This window comes from Pelodiscus sinensis, chromosome 1 (assembly GCF_049634645.1).
Source record: "Pelodiscus sinensis isolate JC-2024 chromosome 1, ASM4963464v1, whole genome shotgun sequence".
In the NCBI taxonomy this organism is placed as follows: Eukaryota; Metazoa; Chordata; order Testudines; family Trionychidae; genus Pelodiscus; species Pelodiscus sinensis.
The window spans coordinates 194,886,355-194,908,825 of NC_134711.1; the positions used below are offsets into that span (position 1 = coordinate 194,886,355).

The following is a 22,471-nucleotide window of genomic DNA, read 5'->3' on the forward strand; positions in this document are numbered from 1 at the left end:
GAATATTGTTAGTAGGGTCATTCCACCAGCCTTCAGGCCATGAAAAGGACATTTAAGCTTCTGATCCAAAGCCAAATAAAGTCCATGGTACTTCATTCAGCTTTGGATGAAGACACAACATATTATATAGAGGGAGACCAAAAGGGCAAATAGGTCTAGTAAAATAGTCAACAATGGTTGATTTCACAACTACTGCACAAACGACAACAGGACAACATACACAATCCCTTCTTAAAAAAACTAATTCTAAAGCACACAAAGGGAAAGGTTGTTTTCAATGTCATCTTAAAATAACACACTGTTTAGATCAAGAATAACTCAGCTACTAAGTGACCAACACATAATAAAGTTCAATGTTCTCTTGGAGGAATTATATCGACGACTACCATGATAACAATAAACTTAGAATGAAGGATTTAATTGTAAGTGGAAATTAGGAGGTCAAAGAAGGAATCTGAAAAGCAAATAGCCAAAGCAAGCCTACAAGACAATCAGCGAGTTCACTAGTCTACAAGGGAGTGAAGGCAGAAATTAATAGAACAAAGACTTCACAGAAAAGCAATGCACAATTATTTCCACACTGGATGATGGGCTGATGATATTCAATTCAAACCTGTCCCTTTCAGGTAAAAAAAGATAAAGCATGGTCAAATACTGCAGTATCAAAACAGATTGCGCTAGAGCAAATAGATACTCTAGAGAGCAACTGGTCACTAAAATCTGATGGTATGCAGTTCTGAAAGAAATTAAAAGTTACTTGGCTGAGGGTCCCGACAAAATATGCAAAACGTTCATTAATCACTTGCTATGCCAAGAATAGAAAAGTAACAAATTTGGTACCTATTTGAATAAAATAATTAAAAATAGAATAATATTCTCTGTAGAAATGTATGGTATGTAGAACTGGACATGATACAACAGGGATGACCATGCAATTTCTGCAAAGTCAAATGGTGCCTCTCCAATCTATTAGAATATTTTGAGCATGGCAACAAAACAATAGATAAAAAGCACTAGCTGATCATTCATTTGTAGATGCAAAAAAGCCTCCTGCTTTTTTCAGCATGGGAACCAACCACTAAGGTGGGAGAGGAGTAAGACAGACTGTTTTTTATTTTGTATTTGCCCACTTCGTGGTTTATTGCAACTTGCTGTGAAGCATCTGCCAGTGCTCACTGTTATAGGCAAGATACCAAATTAGACAGGCCGCTGGTCTGTGGCAGTATAGCAATCCCTCGTTCTTAAATTGACATTTCCATATAATACACCCACATTTATGCTGTTGCCTTTTCATTCGGCACGCTCATTGTGAGTTCATGAATATCTGTATGATTTTGGCATGCACATGTTGCTGTATTTTCATAGCTGGAATACAATTTATATAATTAAAGTTAAACTATTCAAGTCCCCCCAAATTCTAAGCAGGGAAATGGTGCCATTAAGGGTGGCATTCTTTGAAAGTATGCTTACTAATATGAAAAGAAACTGCCCCTGTCTTAGGATGGTCACAAACACCGTGAGATACTGGTAATCAGTATTAAATGACCTTAGTCACTCAGCAGTCACCCAGAGCTCCTCCCATTTCCATTTCGAAATACTTGAATTTTGCTGAGGATGGAATCAAACAGCTGCCAGAGCACCGATGGGGGAAATGCCAACCCAATGGTAAGACAGTTTGTTTTTTCCTTCTGTAACTTTACTGCAGCAGCTTTATAAAAAAATGTAAGTAATGGGAGTAAAATAAATATGAATAAAGTTAGAATAAAAACCATTTACTCAAAGGCATCTTCTTTGTGACCTAGGTAATAGTCTGTGATTCTCCCAACCCTACCACTCAAGAACACAGACTTGCGTTACTCTGCACAAGTATGTGCGACAAATGTGTATTATACACACTGACCTATTCAAACCAGTTGTTAAAGGTTATTGAGGAGAGACAGATTATACAATTTGCTCACATAATTTACAAAGGAAAGATGAAGATTTACATTACCTGGTTAATATAGAGTCAAAATGAGTTAAAAGCATGTCGAGTGTTAATGCAGCACAGTAGAAAAGAACTATAGCATTGGTCATTAAAAATGGCAAGAGAATTGTGAAATATCTTTGGTTAAGACCTCCAAAGATACAGCCATACTGGAGACTCTGCAATGTGATTTGCTTCACATCAGAAGATAGGTACTAGAATCTGAACTTCCCACGAGTTTCAACTGGTCAGCTCTAGTACAAGGTTTTGCCTGCTATGAGGGATAGGTGCAGCTGGATACCAAGAAACTTCCATTTATGACTGGAAGCTTTAACAGTAGAGCTGTAAAGAGATTAACTGCCAAATTCTAAGCAGGGAAATGGTGCCATTAAGGGTGGCATTCTTTGAAAGTATGCTTACTAATATGAAAAGAAACTGCCCCTGTCTTAGGATGGTCACAAACACCGTGAGATATTAATTTGTACACCACCCTAACCCCCGTGGTCTTAACAGAAGTGTGAAGTACACTACTTCATTAGTATGGTCTCCTCAGGCCAAGTAGGATATAATATAATTCAACAGACTCTGTGGTGATTCAGTCCATGCACTTCTGAGCATTCCCCATTTACTTACCCAGGAGCAGTGAAACAAGGGATCTTGAGTGAAATGTATGAAGTATGTGTCTGAGGAAAAGTAATCAGAGCTAAGTGATCCAGAGCAGGGGTTGTCCACCAGAGGTATGTACACCTGTGGGGATAGTCTTCCAGGGGTACAGCAACTAACTAGATATTTGCCTAGTCTTAACAGGCTATACAAAAAGCAATAGCAAAGTCAGGACAAACTAAAATTTCATATAATGACTTGTTTATACTATACAATGATATGTAAGAACAATACATTTCAGTTTATTTTATTTATGATTTATGGTAACGAGAAAGGAAGCAATTTTTCAGTAATAGCATGCTGCGACACTTTTGTATTTGTCTGATTTTGTAAGCAGGTCATTTTCAAGTGTGGTGAATTTTAAAGTATGTGACAAATGAGACCACCTGAAAGGGGTACAGTAGTCTGGAAAGTTGACAGCCACTGACTGGAGAACCCCGAAAAAATAAAAGGCCTTATCTTCAAAAGTACAGTTTACACTGTAGAGATTATCACCACATCTATACTTATTGCACAAGTGAATATGAAAAAAACTGAACATGAAAAGTGATTTGGGCTGTATATTCAAATGGAGTAAAATGAATACTTGAAAGGTTTCAAGGAGCTCACTGCTAAATCACTACACTTATTTTTTTCACAAGTAAAAGGAAGTTCACAGTTAAAAATCTAATCCCCCATAGCACTAGAGATTACTTCTGGGTAAACTGACTGCTGGCAAATGGGAAACGTTTGTTGGCTTTTGAAAGTTTTGAGTTGCCTTGATCAAAAACGTTTCCCTGCTAAGCACACAAAACTATTAACTGGAAATTACCTACATTTTGGCATCTGAATGAGTTTGATTCTCAACACTGTGCCTTTTTTTCATTGAAATACTATTGGCTGGGGCTGCAATATGCTTTCAGACACCAAGATGATGGGTGACTTTTAAAAAAAAAAAAAAAAAAATCTAGATAAGACCACATTCTAAGTTCATGCACTTCTAAGTGCTAATTTGTTTCATACAGTGTTGGGTTTTTTTGTACATCCCACCATAAACCAACACAATTATTAACTGTGCCCCACTTGTTCAATATCCTGCACAATCACACCTGTGCAGAGTGAATGTAAAATGCTACTAGACCAGAATTTTTCAGTCACAGGAGATGACACTTTTCACTCACTTTGTGTACAGTCCATTCCAGATTCTGGCCCTAGCTCTGACAGTGCAAAGCAGTCAGATAGCTATTTTGTAAGAAGAATCCAGAGGAGGCATATAGTCGTCAGTGACTCTTGAACACTGCCCCTTGGGTCTTGGCATAAAGCACAGTCCTGAAGAAAAGATGCATGGCTGGAGTATCTGAATTCTGTTTGATCTCAGCAGCTTAAAGTGTCTCTTGCTGCTGTGGGCTATTATAAAGTAGACCAACCTTTGGGCTATTCTAATTGAGACTGGAGGCCAGTCTGGCCCCCAGCTGGCCTTGGGTTTCAGTGACCACAGAAACTTGAAGCTACTGTGGATACCAAGCAAAGGACAGTTAGGCTATTTCGCTCCTCACACAAAGCACCTCAGCTTTGCCTTTGTCCCCAAGATGCTTAAAGCTGATGCAACTATATTTCCTTTGTGGTTCAATACATCCACAACAGTCTCTCTAAATTAGCCTGTTCTTCACCTGAGTCCACATTTTTGTTTATAGTTTGCTGACTACTTTGGAGTATAGGGTCAAATCGCCTGAACATCATTTGAAACTATTTAAAAGAACACTACACCAAGCTATTCTGAAGACAGGAAATAGGCACCATGATATAAATCTGTCCTAGGTTGATCTATAGACTTAATCTACACTCTGACAGTAATCCTTTGGTTTAAACTGCAGAAATGTTCAGGAAACCACTGCTAAACTCATCTTGAAATAGCAAGATTATAGTTCCATTACATGCATAAACAATGTAGCAATTTATCAACGCTCAAACTGTGATCCGGGGAACATCGTACTAACCTCTTTCCTTATTTCCAGCTATTACATCACATGACGACAGCTACAAATCAATACTTCATGTATTCATGTGAACTATGACTATGGTTACCACAGGAACATTATGTGATCTTCACAATCTTGCGTGCAGGTGTGTGCAAGATTGTGAATGGAGGGAAATAATCCATGAGACAGTATTAAGTGAAGGCCTTAGACATGAATGTTTAAGAATCTTTCGAAAAAGCTTTCAAAAGAGATCATCTGGACAACCACCAGTATTTTTGAAAAGAGTTGCTTTTTTGAAAGAGCACCCAGGCAGTCTGGATGCTCTTTCGAAAAAGCAGTTTGAATTCAATAACGCCTTTTTTCAAAAGCACTTTAGAAAAAAGGCGTTATTTCTTGTAAAAATGAGGTTTTCTGTGGTCGAAAAAACTGCCTCATTCTTTCGATTTAATTTTGAAAGAACACGGCAGCAGTCTAGACGCATGGGAAGTTCTTTCGAAAAAAGGCGACTTCTAGGAAAAAAAAACAAACAAACAAAAAACCCCCCAAACCCTGTAGTCTAGACACTCCCTAAGTCACCCATAATATGTCTGAAAACAAAGTTTGAATGATCTAATACCTTAGCTCCATGGACCATGGCAGATACTACTACTAGTGGCCCATAGGCGGAGGGTAAAATAATCTGCAACTTCATGGGTGTTGACACAGTGAACAAGCTCAATTGTCTGTCAGGCCACTGCCACGTTTCAAGCAGTAGTGAGTCTCAGGAGGAGTTTCAGGATGCAGGAGGTAGAAAATATTAAATGAACATGGTTAAAGCCTCTGACCCACCCGCAGCCAAATCCTAGAACCCTGTTTCGACAATAGGCTCAGCTGTGGGGTGCCTTGGGGATACCTTTATGAAGACCTTGGGAGAAGTGAATGCCTTACATGCCATGCACTGGAGATGTTACCAGACAGTTTAAGAGGGACTGATGGGATACATAGAAATTCCTGCTTTGATGGAAAGATGGTGGCTAAGAGAGCTTTGAGGACACAGAGGTTCAGTGCGGTGGAGAGAATGGTCTTTTGATGACATATGGAAAAGTGCTACCACTTTCCCCTGCCCTCTTCTTACTCATGCCCAACTTCTGACCCTCCCTCTCAGTTAACACCAAAGTTAGATTTTTATGATCAGTTAATTAAATAGGTTCTGCTTCTGCATTTGAAATACTTTGCAGTTAGCCTGAATAATCCCCGTCTCTGGGATTTGCTTTCAAAAAGGTAAGGCACTCTAAAGTTTCTTTTTTTTTTAAATGTAGTCAAACACAGCAAGAGGTTTCTATAGGAAGCTTTATGATCCAAAAGAAGAGAACCCCTTTTGGATCTATTTGCCATGAGACAAATTGCTTGAGAATGAAAAAAGGAGGAGGTTTGGAACCACAAACTACTTAAATTTAACTAAGTGTGTACTAGTACTATTAGATTCCAGGAAAGCAATTTTTAAGACATTAGGAGATACAGTAAGTGCCAACAAAAAGAAATTATGGCCACCTGCGTAAGAAGTTATCTAGCTTATCGAGACAAATCTTAACTCAGAGGTGATGTGGCAAACTACAATTCTTCTAAAACAGTTATTGATAAACAGAAGATCAATTACAAAATTATAACTATACAAATAAGTCACTCCAGACATGTGTTCTACGATACGAAAAGACCTAAATGAACAGACTTATATGCCTGAAAATTACTATTGGAACATCATGAAAAATTAGGAGTTGCCAGATGAATTGCAAAGAGCAAATGTTGCAACAATCTTCAAAATGAGACTGATGCTAGCAATTCAAGAAGAGAAACCTATAAGGCAGTTATGCTGAAGAGATTAAAATGAGATGGACAAAAACTGAACATGATTTCAGTGCAATTGAGCAGGAAACAAGGTCAAGACAATTTTGGGCTGTATACACAGAGGTATCACAGAAAAAAAAAAAAAAAGATGACAACTTTTTACATGATTCAAATGTAACCATACCTGAGAAGTACAAATTCAGTTCTAATCTCTTCATTAGCAGAAGACCATTAGAAAAGACCAACAAAAATGGTCAGGAAATAACGGATTTCCATGGAACGATTAAACACAATAAGACATATCTTAATTGGTGACTAAAGGGGATATAAATACATACATTTTCAAAAGGTGCAAATATGAAAACTTATGGCAATACAAAGGATGTTACTAGAAGTAATAAGGTAACATTCAGAAAGGGGAAAAATAAGACAATTATCAGAAAGATTTCTGTCTTTCAAGGGAATTGGTGAAAGTCCCATTGGTTAGGACTTCTAAATACTAGACTGGACAAAACATTAACCAACCTACTCAGAACAATCCTACACTGACATGGAGAAAGACCAGATGACCTGATTTTCCTTCACCAAATTTTATTGTTTTATGACAAAGATTTGGGATAAGATTTAAAACTTATTTAGCTCTATTTCCAATTTCATGATTCCCATTCCATACAGAGACTAAAAGCTTGACTAAGTACAGTATTTTGTGAGTTTTTGTTCCAAAGCAACAAATAATACTGCTGTGATTTTTTTGCTAAACTTCTGTTTAATACAAGTTAGTCTACAGGTTAATTCAGTTCCTATCAAAAAGTGATTTGTAGTTACTAAGCAATTTGCATTCTAAACTTACATTTTTAACTTGCAGACTTAATTAAAATTTGACAAAGTTAGCCCTTATTCAGGATATTATTTCTTCCCAAGGGTAAGTCTGTTAATTCTTTTGATACCATTTCCTTACCTGCATTTAAATACAGGTGTTATTAATGTGGCTTTTGGTTTAGGTCCCAGATCCAACAATCTTATCCAGGAGGGCAGAACCACGAGGAGCCCAACTGTTTTAAACAGAACTCCTCAAAGAGGGATTTATGCAAGTCCCTGGGGCTGCAATGGACACAGGTTCCACACAAGCAGATCAGATTGCAGGATTGGGACAGGAATTAGGTCACCTCTAGGTCCTTCACTGCACCCCACACATTTTAAGCGCAACAGCATTTATGTCAGCACAATTATAGCCTATAAATATAAGTATAGCCTACAAATGGCTGCTACAGAACCAATACTGAACAATGTCTCTTATGGGAATGAAAAACAATGGCTACTTGATGGTTTAAATATAAGAGTCAGAAGGACAGATTAATAGTTAGAAACAAAGACACCAGGTATTTTGGGTACTAACTTTAATAATAGATTGTGTAAAAATGGACAGTGCCAATTACAGCGGATTAAAGCCCTTATTGCACAGTAGGAAATGTTGCTACTCCTTATTACAGGGGAAGCTCAGTGCAGATTAGTGAAATTTACAGATACAGCAATCCCCAACCAGCTGTGGGGAGAGCACCATAAGTGCCCTGAAGCAGGGCTAGGCCATATATTGTGCTTCTCCTTGCCACTAAATGCTGCTGCAGCAGCTGGAGAAGGGTCCTACTTCATCTGCCCAAAGAGAAGTGGAGCAGAGATGCCCATCTGCAACAAGGAATGGAGACCTTCAGGAAGCCAGCTCTCTGCAGCTGCCTCTTCACTTTCTTGCAGTGTTCAGATTACTTGTGAGAACAAAGGTAAGATGCAGGGTGAAGGGGAGGGACAGAGAACTCGCCAGAGTCATATTTACTTTCCCTTTCTTCCTATACAGGTCTTACGGAAACATGACATGAGTATTTACAAGGTATCTTGTTCCAGATAAAAGGCTGGACATTTCTGTGATTGTGGGAACAACAAGAGGCTGAGAGCACCAGAGATAAGGGGAGCAGGAAAGATGAACAGTTAATTGTATGTGCTCTGTTTCAGGGCACTACAGAGTGAAACTCCTACACTGGCCAAATAGAAATCTAAGACAGTCAGCAAAGAGCAATAAAGAAAATATACTTTCAGTGTGAATTGCAGTTTCCCCAAACAGTCTAGAAGGTTTTACTAAAATTAAAAATACATAGCTACCTACCTACAACCCTGATTGTTTTCTAACATCACACTTCTCCTTTTATACAATTAAAACACTTTAAATTATAATATTTTTAAAATTTGTTTACAACAATACAATGCCAGCATTGCAAACTTTACAGCAACACGTAGGTGCTAAAATTTTAGTAGGAGTTATTAAAAAAAGAAAAGCCACCCATATATTGTGAATAATTTTACCAGCCTGCTTACTGCTGGCAAAGGATTTTGAAAGCTAAAAAAACCAATTAACAAATATAAAAATCAAAACAAAGACTAAATAAAGCAAGTTGCTACAGTGGCCAAATTTTGGCCAATTTAGTTTTGGAAGAGTAGCAAATCTGATTTGCTATGAGTGCCAAGTATTATTAGGAGGGTTTTGGAAGGGTAACTGCTATTCTACAGCATATATGCTGAAAAATGCACATCAAGCACAACAGTATGATTGAGAAAGCAGGTAGTAGAAACCTCAACTCATTTTCCTTAATTGGTTTGTCTCTTAAAGTTTCAGTTTCACTCTGATGAATGACATTACAAAAATGGCATTGTGGGACTGCATGCATGCGTCTCAATTTCCACATAAAAATATACTAGTTTATAAACAACAGTATTTATATCCCCTCCTAACGGCCAGTCCGGCAAACTCATGCAGAAATCTCAAAGACAAGCTGGGTGGCTTTCCTTCTGGTGCATTATCATCACCACTAATACAAATCCTCCAGGTCACATTAAGACTTCACTAACCCCTGTGAAATCCTGTTTTCACCAATGGATTTACACAGGTGTACTTGATAAGCTCTGTAATTAGACCTTAATACAGGCAGTCCCCGGGTTACATGGATCCGACTTACATCGGATCCCTACTTGCAAACGGGGTGAGGCAACCCCGCACTAGCTGCTTTTCCCCCTAGCAGACCAGGGAGACACGAAGCTAGAGTCTCCCCCCCCCCACCCCAGCAGACCAGGGAGACGCGGAGCGGCTTTTCTCAGCAGACACTTCAGCTTGAGAATAAAGGACTGAGGGAAGTGAGGTGTGGGAGAATAAAACTGAGCTCTGGAGAAATGTTTGGCTAGAGTTTCCCCTACAATATGTACCAGTTCCGACTTACATACAAATTCAACTTAAGAACAAACCTACAGTCCCTATCTTGTACGTAACCCGGGGACTGCCTGTACTTTGATTAATGCATAAGGAGGAATGAAGTCCCATTCATACAAATCTGTGTTGACTCTGTAGTGACAACAGCAAAATTTATTTTAGTTGCTAATAGCAGCAGGAATTAATCTAAATCAGGGTGGGGAACCGAAGGCCAGATTTGCCCTCCAAGGCTCAGGACTCCCCTCCCAGTCTGCTCCTGCACAGACCTCAGCACCTAAGCCTATTTCCTGGCAGCCCCCTCCCACACACTGAACCCCTCATTTTTTACCTCACCCCAGAGCTTAGGGTGGTCCAAAAATCTATTAACCTGGGCACCCAATAGGCATGTGTCTCTCTCCTCAGTTGGGGGTCAATGAAGTTTTTTCTTTCGCTTCTCTCACTTTTGTGCAGACCCTGATTTTTCTGTGGGTCAGTGGTCTCTAACCCAAAAAAGGTCCCCCCCCTCCACCTGATCTAAATACAAAGAAGGAAAACTTGTGTTAAGTAAAAAGCAGCTTTTTATACACACTTTTCAGAGTAAAACCCTCACACCGCCACACAGCATTGCCTATAAATGTTCAATTTGTATGCATTTAAACATCGAATTGTCAGGAAAATGAGAAATTGTTTTATTTTTTTTATTGGCTCTTATTTTATGGAAGACCAAAGATTCCCCACTAACTGTTCTAAACAGACAATATCATCCGAAAATTAGTGAAAGGGAAATTAAATCTTTAGGCACTTTGAGGAAATGTGTGCCATATCAATATTGAGGTACTAGATATAGCCTGAAAATGACCACTGCCATATTGCTGCAACAGTAACATACATATTACACTTTTTGCTAGTACAACATGTTACTTGAACGAATACAGTTTTAAAACTTATTTTGCCCAGAGCGAAGAAAATATTTTCTCTGCATCACACTTTTTGCTGTAGCTCTCTATTCTGACAGTAAACAACAACACAGACTAGCTTCCTTCAAAGTGGCAAATGCAGGATCTCAAATTGCCATGTGATAATTAACTACTGCCAGTCACAATTCCCTAAGTCGGGGGGAGGTGGGGAAATTACAATCTTCAAAAATCTCACAAGTTCTTACGTCTCTACAATCATTGCACTGTTAAAATTAATCACATTTGGCAAAGCTGAACTAGCACATTACATGATTTTACTTAAATAGAAAAAATACACAATCTTTGAGATAGTGTGTTCAACAACAATTACGGGTCCAAATAAGTATGAATTATTTCAGCTCTAATATGAAGGCTAATATTTTGAGTTATAACTGCCAGTATCCCCAAAATGTGGGAAATTTTCTTGCAAAATGAAGACGTTCAGATAAAATGGTATTATTAGAAAAACATGGAAAACTAAATTAAGTTGTTGAGCACTTGATACATGGAAGCACAGAAGTGATCACTGCCCCTATAAAATAATTTAAAAAAAAAATCAAATGAATTCATCTCTATATCCCTCCTTTATATTACAGTAAATGCATAAGAATGCACTTGATTACTTTTTTGTTCATTTCAACACTACAAACCTTCAGTTCGATTAAGCAGCTTTGTTTCTATTAACTTAATTGTAAAAAACATCATCAAGCTTGTGCTCATTAAATATATATATATATATATATATGTATATATAAAAACATACAAAAAGTACAAGATAAATCACATTAAGAAACTTTTACAGGGAAATTGTCCTAATTTTTTTTATTCTTAGTCAAGGGCCAAATATTTCTGTGCACAAAAATACTGTGACTGTAGCTCTAGTATTCAGCATGGGGTGCCACTGCATAGAATTAAACTTTCTGTGCAGTCAATTAAAAATAATAAAAAAACCACACACCACAGGACAAATATTCTTCTTAAATCAAATTCTATTTGTGAATTCAGCAAAATAATTTCTATAAAATAAAACAGCAAAATATTTAAATAGTATAGGGTGGGCTGTTTCTGTTTTGCAGGGGTATTTGGTTTTTAGACAGGTTGCAAAAATTACACACATTCAAGTTACCAATTTTCATTTAAATACAGTATTTACTGATGCGTTTCTTGAAGTCTTTAAACAAATGTTTATTCCAGGCTAGAGATACCGTAGAATTTTATTTGACTAACCAGTAGTTCCTTTTATAATTAAACCCTGCATCTAAAGTTAAGATTTCTTGTATAATGGTTAAAGAGCTAAGACAATTCTTGCTTTCAAGTAGAACTGTGAATGAGCGGAAAACCAGCAAGTTAACTTGGTGCAGTGGCACTCACAAGTACTGTGTGATTTTGTTGACTTCCACTTCACTGGGATGCAGTAGAAGGAAAGTGTTAGAAGTTTATCTAATAAGCTCTACCAAAGAAACAAAACAAGCACACCAAATACAGTCTATTATGCTCCAGGCATCCTGGCATAGCAAAATTTTTGCATATTTGTTTAAATCTTTTAAATTCCTATTACTGAAAACTAAGTGTTTTATACCACCCGGAGACAGAACTGTCCAACATTAGATGTGAGGAACATATGTGCAACTGAAAACCACTTGTTTGTCACATTTCCTTCCCTCCCCCATTTTGTAGTCTAGGTGCAAGAAGAAAAAGCTCTGAGCAATACAGCTGTCAGTTTGGACAACTGCTGTCATGGTTGGTTCCCCACCCCTCCCCCTTGGCTACACTAACCTGGTGTGAAGCCATGCTAAATGTTACAGCATAACTATAGCTTCAAAGTGATTAACCTAATACCAGAATGAAAAAGGCAATGAAAAAAGATCTAGAAACAATGTTACATCACCAATTTTCCACATCAACCAAATAATTAAAAGGTTACCAGCCATTACGTTGCTCATAGTAAAATCGACTCCAGTGGCAAAGAATTAACATGAAACTATTTTTGTGGTTGACATGGATAGGCTTTTTCATAAAGGAGTTGATCCAACTGCCATTAGGCAGGCAACACTGGTTGCAGAGCGCAGCGGATATATCAAGAAATTACTTTTTGTTTTCGTAGATCTGTGAGTCTCATCAAGACAAAAAAAAAGTTTCTTGCTTAAGAATTAACAGTCAAACATTAATATACTATATACACCTTTGCCATTTACACATTAGCATCGGCCATTTATTACAAAACACTATACACTTTCCACTGCAGGCAGGTTATATATTGACAGCAATTTTCTGCAGATAAGACAGTGAATAGACTCTCCACTCCATGTTGATTAGGAATAGTTTTTCTAGTTTTAAATATTAGCCAGACACAGAGAAAGGTTGGACTGTAAGGCCTGGGTGCACAGTCTTGATGGAGCAAGTTAATTGATTATGTGCATTTAACTAATCTTTTGTCTGAGGCTGGGAAACTTCTTCACTGCCTTCAAAATTTTCTTGTGCTCGTTGGCCAGTTCGTTGGGGGTTATTCATATGATGTGCTGCTGGGCCTGTATATGGCTGTCCATGCACATGGTTATTCTGCAAAAAAAAGAAAACATTTTAAAGAGACATTTAGTTTGTGAAATGTTTTTAAGCAATTATATTTCTTCTTCTCCCCCTCCTTAGAAGATATACCACTGAAAAAATAACCAGCTCACTAAACTTGGGGGTAAATAATCTACTATTTGAGAGAGTTTGTGCATCTGTCTGTGTGTATCTACGTGACTCCATTTGTTCAAGAACGCCTCCTAAATAGTAAGAGTTAGGACCACTAAATATGGTATGAAACTTCCTCCTATCAAGGTCAGGTTTTGATTGTATCAGGACAATGGGATGTGCTTGGAATTTTGATGGTTTCTCATAAAATGGAAAGCGAGGGTGTAGTGAGCAGAGGTGGCCGCTCATTGACCCAGAAGGGGAGGAACCCCTTTCTCAGCCTGTGTGGGTCGAGCAGTGTCCTGCCCCTTTAATTTTCTGGAAGCTAAGGGACAGGGCAGAGAGGATAAAAGCCCAGCCAAGGAGCCCAGTAGGGTCTCAGCTGCTGGAGGGAGCAGAAGCCTGCCCTGAGCTATCAAGGCAGGAGGGCCCTGAGGACATTGGAGAGGCTGAAGACTGGCCCAGACCACCAGACCCTTGCACCGAAGAGAAGACCTTCTATACCCTGCCCAAGGTTTCAAATTACCACGACCCCGAGGATCAACAGCTGATGTGGAGCCAGGTAAATGTGAAAGGGGAATTACGAAGTGGTCCAGGAGAAGCCGACGATCGTCAGACTGATCTTATAACCTTCTAGAGTGCGTCGGCGTGTTGCGGGCTGAATCTCCGCTGACCTCAGTGGCAGCCACTGGTAGGGCCCTGGGCCAGGACACGGTGGAGTAGGGAGGGCCTGCGTTCCCCGTGCCACCACACATACCGGGTGGCAATCTTCCTCTCCCGTGCCTGGGGAACTATGTTTATTTGGCTGCCCTGCCCTGAACCAGGGCTTAGGCCTTAATCACCGAACGGTGTTTGTTTGTTGACCTGCCCTGAACCAGGGCTGGGCCTTACTGACAGTGGAACTCTTTGCTTTGCTGCCCCACCCTGAACCAGGGCCTGGGGCCTTATTGACTAGGAGACTGCATTTGCATTGCTGCCTGCCCTCAGGCCCTGTGGTTTGATAGGGGCTGCTGGACCTTACCTTATAGGCCTGAACACAGGTCAGGGGCCCAGGACTAAGCCAGCCGACTTACATAGGGGTATAGTGAAGGGACAGTTATGATGTAGAACAGTGGTCCCCAATGCGGTGCCCGCGGGTGCCATGGCGCCCGCCGGGGCATTTGTGTGCGCCCACCAACAACCTGGGCCGGCCCCGCCCCCGGCGCACTGGAGGCGCCAGCCCCAGGCGCGTGACACGCACCAGAGCCTGGTGCGCAGCGCACGGGTGGCCCCAGCCCCGGGGCATATGCGGGCGGGCGTGCGGCGCTGGTGCCGACCCCAGGTGCACAGCTCAGGCGGTGGCGCCAGCGCTGGGCCCAAGGTGCTCGGGCGGCCCCGGCGCACATGCCAGCGTCCGGCACATGAGTGGCCCCGCCCCCGGGCACCCAGCATGTGAGTGGCCCCGCCCCCAGGCATCCAGAAGCCTCTAAAGGTTGGGGACCACTGATGTAGAATGACCATAGGGGGGCAGCAGGTGGCCAGAGATGGAGCTTGGGACAGCTATAACCCCACTGGGCCAGAAGTGGGCAGGAGTGGAGAAAGGGACAGTTATTTATATTTCAAGCAATTCGTCTGTCTCTCTCTTTCCGGGATACATGCACCCCTTCCCTCTGGCTGTCCCCACTGCAGCTGCCATGGAGAGGTGCTTCTCACCTGGCCCCAACCTGCAGCAGAGAGAGAGGGCTGAGGTTGTCCTCTCTCCCACAGCAGCCTGCATACTGAATCCCTCATCCCCAGCTCCACTACAGAACAATAATTTATATGAAGAAACACAAAACTTATTTTAGTTAAGGACCTGAGCAATGTCAGGTAAATCTTCTAACAATATACATTGCAGGATTTTATTCATTACTGGGAATCAATTTATGCAGAAGATAAAAAAATGGAACTGAAATTGCAAAAATAAATCAATAGTGAAAGAATAGTAAATTCCAGATATTAGATTGCAGACCATTACATGCAAAACAAAGCAATAAAAAAAAGTGGGGGGAAGTGAATGGAACGGTGTCTATATGCAGTTTAGATTAAATAAAAATTAGTTCTACCAAAGATAAAATGGCATGGAAGAAAAATTTAAAACATATAAACACAATAAAAGAAATTAGCTATAATTGTGCAAACATACTGCAATTCTTTTTAGGGGACAAAAATTAATGTAACACAAGTGACTATATTCTGAACCAGAGTTATTTTCCTCATATGCCTTACATCAAAACTAACAAGTACAACTTTTCATTACAAATACAGCTATTCAACTGAGAAATGTAAAACAGTATGTCTATGATACTTCAGGAAACTGCATGGTTTGAACAAGTATAGATTTATTATTGCATTATTAAGGAAAAAAGGTTGTGTGTGTTACAGGGTGAGAAAAGCCATCTGTTGTGAGAAAGTGAACATATCACACAAGTAAATGATTAATCAGAAAGTTTGTGATAAGCTGTGGTGTAACTCTAAGGGGGTGGAGAAATCTACATCACTTACCAACTGCTCTGCTGAGAACATATAAGGAAAGCAAGATGAAGAGGAAATAGGTTTGGACAGGGAAGGAAATTATATTAGCAGATTCAGAATATATAAATTATTTGGAGAACAGTAGGAAAATAAAAACTGCAGTCTGTGGGACTTGATTATCTAGCTATGGATTTCTTTAAGACCTAACTTTCCATTTAAATAAATGCTAACAAAATAGTCACTTAGCCCTAAAACAGATTTAAATTTAATATGCACTTTAAACTTGGATATCAGTGTTCACAGAACAAATTATATATGGGACAAAGTAATTTTTAATTAATTACTAAAAACTAAAGCAATTTACACTAAGTTACTGGATTCTATCAATTAAATCAATGGTGCTATTTATAAAGTAAAATACTAAACAAGGAAGCAGCACTGATTTATCTAACCTCACTATATTTTGATATGCATTTGCTAGGAGAAGGCAGTCAGCATGGCTGTGTCTAGACTGGCCAGTTTTTCCGGAAAATCAGCGGCTTTTCCGTAAAAACTTGCCAGCTGTCAATGCTAGCCACTTGAATTTCTGCAAAAGCACTGACTTCCTACTATAAGAAATCAGTGCTTCTTGCGGAAATACTATTCTGCTCCCGTTCAGGCAAAAGCCCCTTTTGCGCAAAGCTTTTGCGCAAAAGGGCCAGTGTAGACAGCTCAGATTTGTTTTCTGCAAAAAAGTCCCGATCGCGAAAATGGCGATTGGGGCTTTTTTGTGGAAAAGTGCGTCTAGATTGGCACGGACGCTTTTCCGCAAAAAGTGCTTTTGTGGAAGAGCGTCCTTGCCAATCTAAACGCTCTGTTCCGAAAATGCTTTTAACGGAAAACTTTTCCGTTAAAAGCATTTCCGGAAAATCATGCCAATCTAGACGCAGCCCATATGTGCTTTTAGTATAAACGATAAAATGTGTTATGGTAAATTTTGGAGTTTTATTTGAAATTCTGATGGAGAAATTGCTTCTAGTAAATGATACTGACTGTTCATCCTTATGATCACTCTAGAGGTGTAAGATCTGAACTATGATGTGTTTCCAGTTACATTTTTATTACAGTATGAGTTAGCATGAATGCTGAAACAAAAAGTTACAGAATTTAGATCTCTGAACAGAAAGTGAAACTCTGCACTGTTTACCTGTTGATATTGGGAACCAGGTGAATGAGGATACAAGGGGGCATCTTCTGGTGGAGAGGATTCATGTTCATCTGGGGCATCTGGGTCATCTGGTTCCTAAAATTAAAGTAAAACATTTTTTTTAGTCAGATCAAATCCCATCCTTATGCTGTAATTTCAGGTTTCTAGGAGACCAAGATGCCCACCCCAATATTTAAAAAAAAAAATTAAGTGGCAACTTGCTTACTTACTATCATGGAGAAAAGTCTTAGTTTTGCTATAAGTTATCACTAGGGCCATACCAAATTCATGGCCCATTTTGGTCAATTTTACGGTCATTGCATTTAAAAAAATCATAAATGTTATTTCAGCTATTCAAATTTGAAATTTCATGGTATCATAATGGTTGGATCCTCACTCAAATGGGAGATATGTGCATGTGTCACATAGCGATTGTAGAGGGATTGCAATACTGCTACCCTTACTTCTGTGCTGCTGCAGGCACTGTCTTCGAAGCTGGGTGCCCAGCCAACAGCCACAGCTTTTCAGCTACCAGGCTCTGAAGACAGAGCAGAAATGAGGGTGGCAATACTGCAACCTCCCTAAAATATCCTTAACTCCATTGGGGTGATGATCCCCAATTTGAAAAACACTCATCTCCCTCATGAAATCTGTTCAATATAGGGTAAAAGTTCACATGAAGAGACCAGATTTCATGGTCTGCATTAAGTTTTTCCTGGCCGTGAATTTGGTACGGCCCTAGTTATCAGATATCACCTTCTCTCTTCCTGGAATTGAATTTCACCATTGTAGTTCATAAGAAAGGCCATACTGGGTGAGACCAAAAGGCCATCTAGCCCAGTATCCTGTCTGCCAAGTGTGGCCATTGCCAGATGCTTCAGAGGAGTGAACAGAACAGATAATCATCACATGATCCCTCCCCCCACTTCAGTTAGGAGTATTCCAACTTTGGAATAAGTTAATGCCAATATAAACAGTAAGTAACGAGAGAGGCTAATTCACAAATTATGCAGCTGGCAGTCAGTAGAAATGATTATTAATTTTAGGCAGTTTCATACCAGCAGATACTGGGAACAATCTGCTGCACAATTAACTGTTGCTACTACTGGATAAGATACAAAGAATTTTGAGCATTTAAAGCTGTAATTTTTTTTAGCTTTCCATTTGCTGTGAAGTCTTAATTCTTTACCTCCTCTGGGCAGAGTTCACAAGCTTTTGCAAGGGTCATTCTAGCACTGTGAGATCTCTCCAAGAAGTAACCATTTGATGTTTCATTACTCTGCACTGGGGGAGACCAATTATTGTATGTGTATTGTGGATTTCCAGTATATGGTCTACGTTCAAGCTCATCTCCAAGCCATTCTACTGCCCAGGTCCATTTTCTCTTCAAATCTCCATTGCTCTGCAGAGATAGAAAATGGACAATTCAGAATCTTATTTTATTCTTCTAACATCAATAGCTCTCTATTGCCAGAGCATCTACCTATTGGAAAACAGGTTATCATGTCCATGCTAGCCTATTGTTTTTAAATACAAGTTATTTTTACTTAACACATTTCCCCCCCCCCCCCCCCCCAAAAAAAAGGGTTAATTTGACAGGAAGCATTTGTGTGTTTGGAGCAGCTGCCACACAAGTATTAATTCAACTCGTATATTACTGTCAAATTTAGCTGAATCTCACCCTTCCACTTCCTTCTGCTGATCTTTTGACAAAAACTAGCCAAATAAATTTCTTAGAGGAAGAATGCAATTTATTCTGTTGCAATTTGCTTGACTTACAGTCTAGAATTTTAAAACAATGAAGTCAGAACGGAAGGTATTACCTGTAAGATTTGGTAGGCTACAGGACAGTTGCTGAAAAGAGCTACCATGCATTTTATACACTGGTAAGCTCTTTTCTGATAATGGTTTTTGGAGCGCTGAATGGTGTCAAATAGCCCATCCCTATCATCTGGGATTCCTTTAAGTGCATTGTGAATCCTGGAAAAAAAAATTTAAGTCAGAAAATGTCAGAATTATAGTCCTTAAATGTGTTCATTGTTGTGCATTATAAAAACAGTAATTGGAATTACACTTCAATTACACCGCAATTACAGAAGTTCATATTCTGGTTTTGTAGTAGGTGTGTTCATCAAAAAATGTAAGAGAACAGTCATTACAATACAATATTAATTCTTAATCTAAAAGCATTAAATAACAATTCAGTTTTATGCTTGACCTCCTAGATATATGAAATAAAAATAATTACAGATACCAAAAAAGCATGACTACAATTATAGCTATAGCAATAAAGCTTATACAGAGCTGTAAGCAACATACAAGGACCAATTCCACATAATAGAAGTCATTCATATTGGCAGCCCAGCACCCATTAGTTCTCCCAAAATCAAAAGAATTACAACAAATCCTTTCCATAACTATAAATCAATTTTTATAATGTTAGAACATAATTAAATCTTAGAAAGAAAGGTTGTTTATCTTATAGTAAATGTCTGAGATGCTGCAATCAATGTGGATCCTACTATAGATGCACATGTGACTCATGTTAGACAGGAGTCTTGTCTGGGGCTGTGCATACACTCTGTGTTTCTTCACATTCCTGTTTGAGAGCATAAAGGGTGGACCATCCGCAATTGTACCTCCGTTTCCTTATCAATTCAGAATTACATATGCTGAGGGCTCCAAAAATGGGTGTAGAGGAGGGGCTGTGGGAGCAACACTGACAACATCTCTAAGAATCAGTTACATTAGGATAAGTAACCATTTTTTGAATTAGTGTCAGTGTGGATCCCATTACAGAAGACTAGCAAGTAGTGTCTCTTCTGGGATGGAGGGATGCATGAGGAGCTTGAGCTGAATGGCAAATACAATATTGTTGTCCCCAATTTGGCATCTAACTTGGCTACCAAGTCAGTGGGTTACCTCAAGGTTACTGCCCTACAAAACTGATACAAGCACATCTCATGTGCTTGTGCCCTGCTGAATGGGCTCTAAAGTTTGGAGGGAGAAGCACACCAGTCACCTGATACCAGAATGAGATGCAAGGAGCAAGCGCTCTCAATATCCTCTGGGACAAAATGGCCAGACATTCTGAATTAACGGATATGGCCACTGAAAAAGGAGAAAACCACGTAAAAGGCGGAGAGTGACTTCCAAGGTATGGGAAATGCTCCACGTTTTCCAGCAGTTCTCCGTTGACTTCAATAGATGGTACATGAGATTGTTCCGTCGACAAGGGTTGATGTTTAGTGTGAGAGAGAGATTCTCATACACTTCAGCGTAGAAGCTTAAGATGGTCTGAAGAGCTGTGAGGAAAAGAGCAGCAACTATATTGTCATCTGCGTACTGGAGCTCCACGATTGAAGTTGTGGAGGTCTTGCTTTTGGTCTTCAGTCTCTTGAGATTGAAAAGCTTCCCATTTGTTCTGTAGACAATCTTCAAGCCATCTAGAAGCTTGCTGTCAATGAGATGGATAGAATAATAGAACACTAGGACTGGAAAGGATCTTGAGAGGTCATCGAGTCCAGTCCCCTGCCCTCATGGCAGGACCAAGTACTGACTAGACCATCCCTGATAGACATTTATCTAACCTACTCTTAAATATCTCCAGAGATGGAGATTCCACAACCTCCCTGGGCAATTTATTCCAGTGTCTGACCACCCTGACAGTTAGGAACTTTTTCCTAACGTCCAACCTAAACCTCCTTTGCTGCAGTATAAGCCCATTGCTTCTTGTTCTATCCTTAAGAGGCCAACATGAACAAGTTTTCTCCCTCTTCCTTATGAGACCCTTTTAGATACCTGAAAACTGCTATTATGTCCCCTCTCAGTCTTCTCTTTTCTAAACTAAAACCCAATTCTTTCAGCCTTCCTTCATAGGTCATGTTCTCTAGACCTTTAATCATTCTTGTTGCTCTTCTCTGGACGGTGCCCAGAACTGAACACAATACTCCAACTGAGGCCTAACCAGCGCAGAGTAGAACGGAAGAATGACTCTTGTGTCTTGCTCACAATACAAGTTAATGCGTCCCGGAATCATGTTTGATTTTTTTGCAACAGCATCACACGGTTGATTCATATTTAGCTTGTGGTCCACTATAACCCCTAGATCCCTTTCTGCTGTACTCCTTCCTAGACAGTCGCTTCCCATTTTGTATGTGTGATTGTTCCTTCCTAAGTGGAGCACTTTGCATTTGTCTTTATTAAACTTCATCCTGTTTACCGCAGATCACTTCTCATCTTGCCCCGCATTCCTGTGTTGTTGCGAAGTGGACAGGAGCTGCAGACCGTGGAGTTGTCATGGTGATGAAGATGGTCAGCCAGGGGAGGGTCATGGTTACGAAGATGTGAAGAGCACTGGGGCAATTATGCAGTCTTGTTTGACTCCTGTTTTGACCTCAAAGGAGTTGCTTTGGGATCCGTTGTTGCTCAGCACTGTGGCAGTCATGTTGTCAAGCAGCAATCTCACGATGCTGACGAATTTTTGGGGGCAACTGATCTTTGAGAGGATAGTCCACAGGGCGCTACAATTGACTGAGTCAAGCACCTTGGTCAGGATGAAACTCATGTATAAGGCTTGATTTTGTTTGTGACATTTTCTTGCAATTGCTGAGCGGGGAAGATCATGTCCACTGTTACTCAGAATGGCTGGAAGTCACACTGGGATTCTGGAGTAATTTCTTCTGAGAGCGGCAGGAGTCTATTTGCAAGGATTCGAGCTAAGATTTTCCATGCCGTTGCCAGGAGGGAGATGCCATGATAGTTTCTGTTTGATTACAAAAGAGTCCATTCCCTCAATAGGCAGCTTTTCTTTTGTGCATTGCACCTCCTTAGGAACGCCTAATGCTTTCAATCAGTATTGCACTTTGAATGGTAAAGGCCATGGCCCATTAACCTATCAGTCCTTTCCAAGGCATCAAAGATGGTTTTAGCAACCATTTGGCCATCTTTTAGAAAGTCCTTCAGGTTCTCCATGTTGCGTTGTGAGAGAGTGATTGGGAAACTGGTCACTGTCACAAGTAAAGGAACCGTATTTTACAAACAGAGCTTGACAGTTCACCAAGTGAAGCTGTTAGAAAGCAGAAGGATAGTGTCTATGCCCAAAGAGAACCAGACGTTTAGGATCTCTCTTTTGAGGTACACTTATTGACAGGGCTCACTGAACCGCGGCAAGCCCCGCTCGCCAGCCGCGCTGTCCGGCGATCTGCACATGTGCAGATCGTTCTGCATATGCGCAGATTGCCCAAACCCGGCTCTTGCGGGTTGCAATCTACTCGCCCCGGGCGAGTAGATTGTATTATTTGTCGAGCCCTGCTTATTGATCTGGATTTTTGTTGTAGAACTCCAATCACCAAGATCCTGGTTTGGATTAACACAGAATTATTAATAGTCCTTATATGGCACTTAGTATGCCTTTTCAATCCTCTTGGCCTTTGCAAAGTCCCAAAGGGGTATCTGAAGAAGTGGGTTGTGCCCACAAAAGCTCACAATACTATACATATATTTTTGTTAGTCTCAAAG

At 40.0% G+C, this 22,471-nt stretch overlaps 1 protein-coding gene across 4 annotated transcripts in view; it reads right to left on the reverse strand.

Moving 5' to 3' along the window:
* Window positions 1–3,673: 3,673 nt before the first annotated feature.
* Window positions 3,674–22,471, reverse strand: part of USP9X (ubiquitin specific peptidase 9 X-linked) — a 282,963-nt gene continuing 264,165 nt past the window's right edge. For all 4 annotated transcript variants that reach the window (XM_075913065.1, XM_014578958.3, XM_025190080.2 and 1 more), the window contains 4 exons: window positions 18,775–18,931; window positions 18,141–18,353; window positions 16,952–17,047; window positions 3,674–13,155 (listed from right to left, as the gene is read on the reverse strand). In XM_075913065.1, coding sequence (XP_075769180.1) covers window positions 13,021–13,155; window positions 16,952–17,047; window positions 18,141–18,353; window positions 18,775–18,931 — 601 coding nt within the window. In that variant the 3' untranslated portion in view covers window positions 3,674–13,020. The remainder of the gene's footprint in view (window positions 13,156–16,951; window positions 17,048–18,140; window positions 18,354–18,774; window positions 18,932–22,471) is intronic.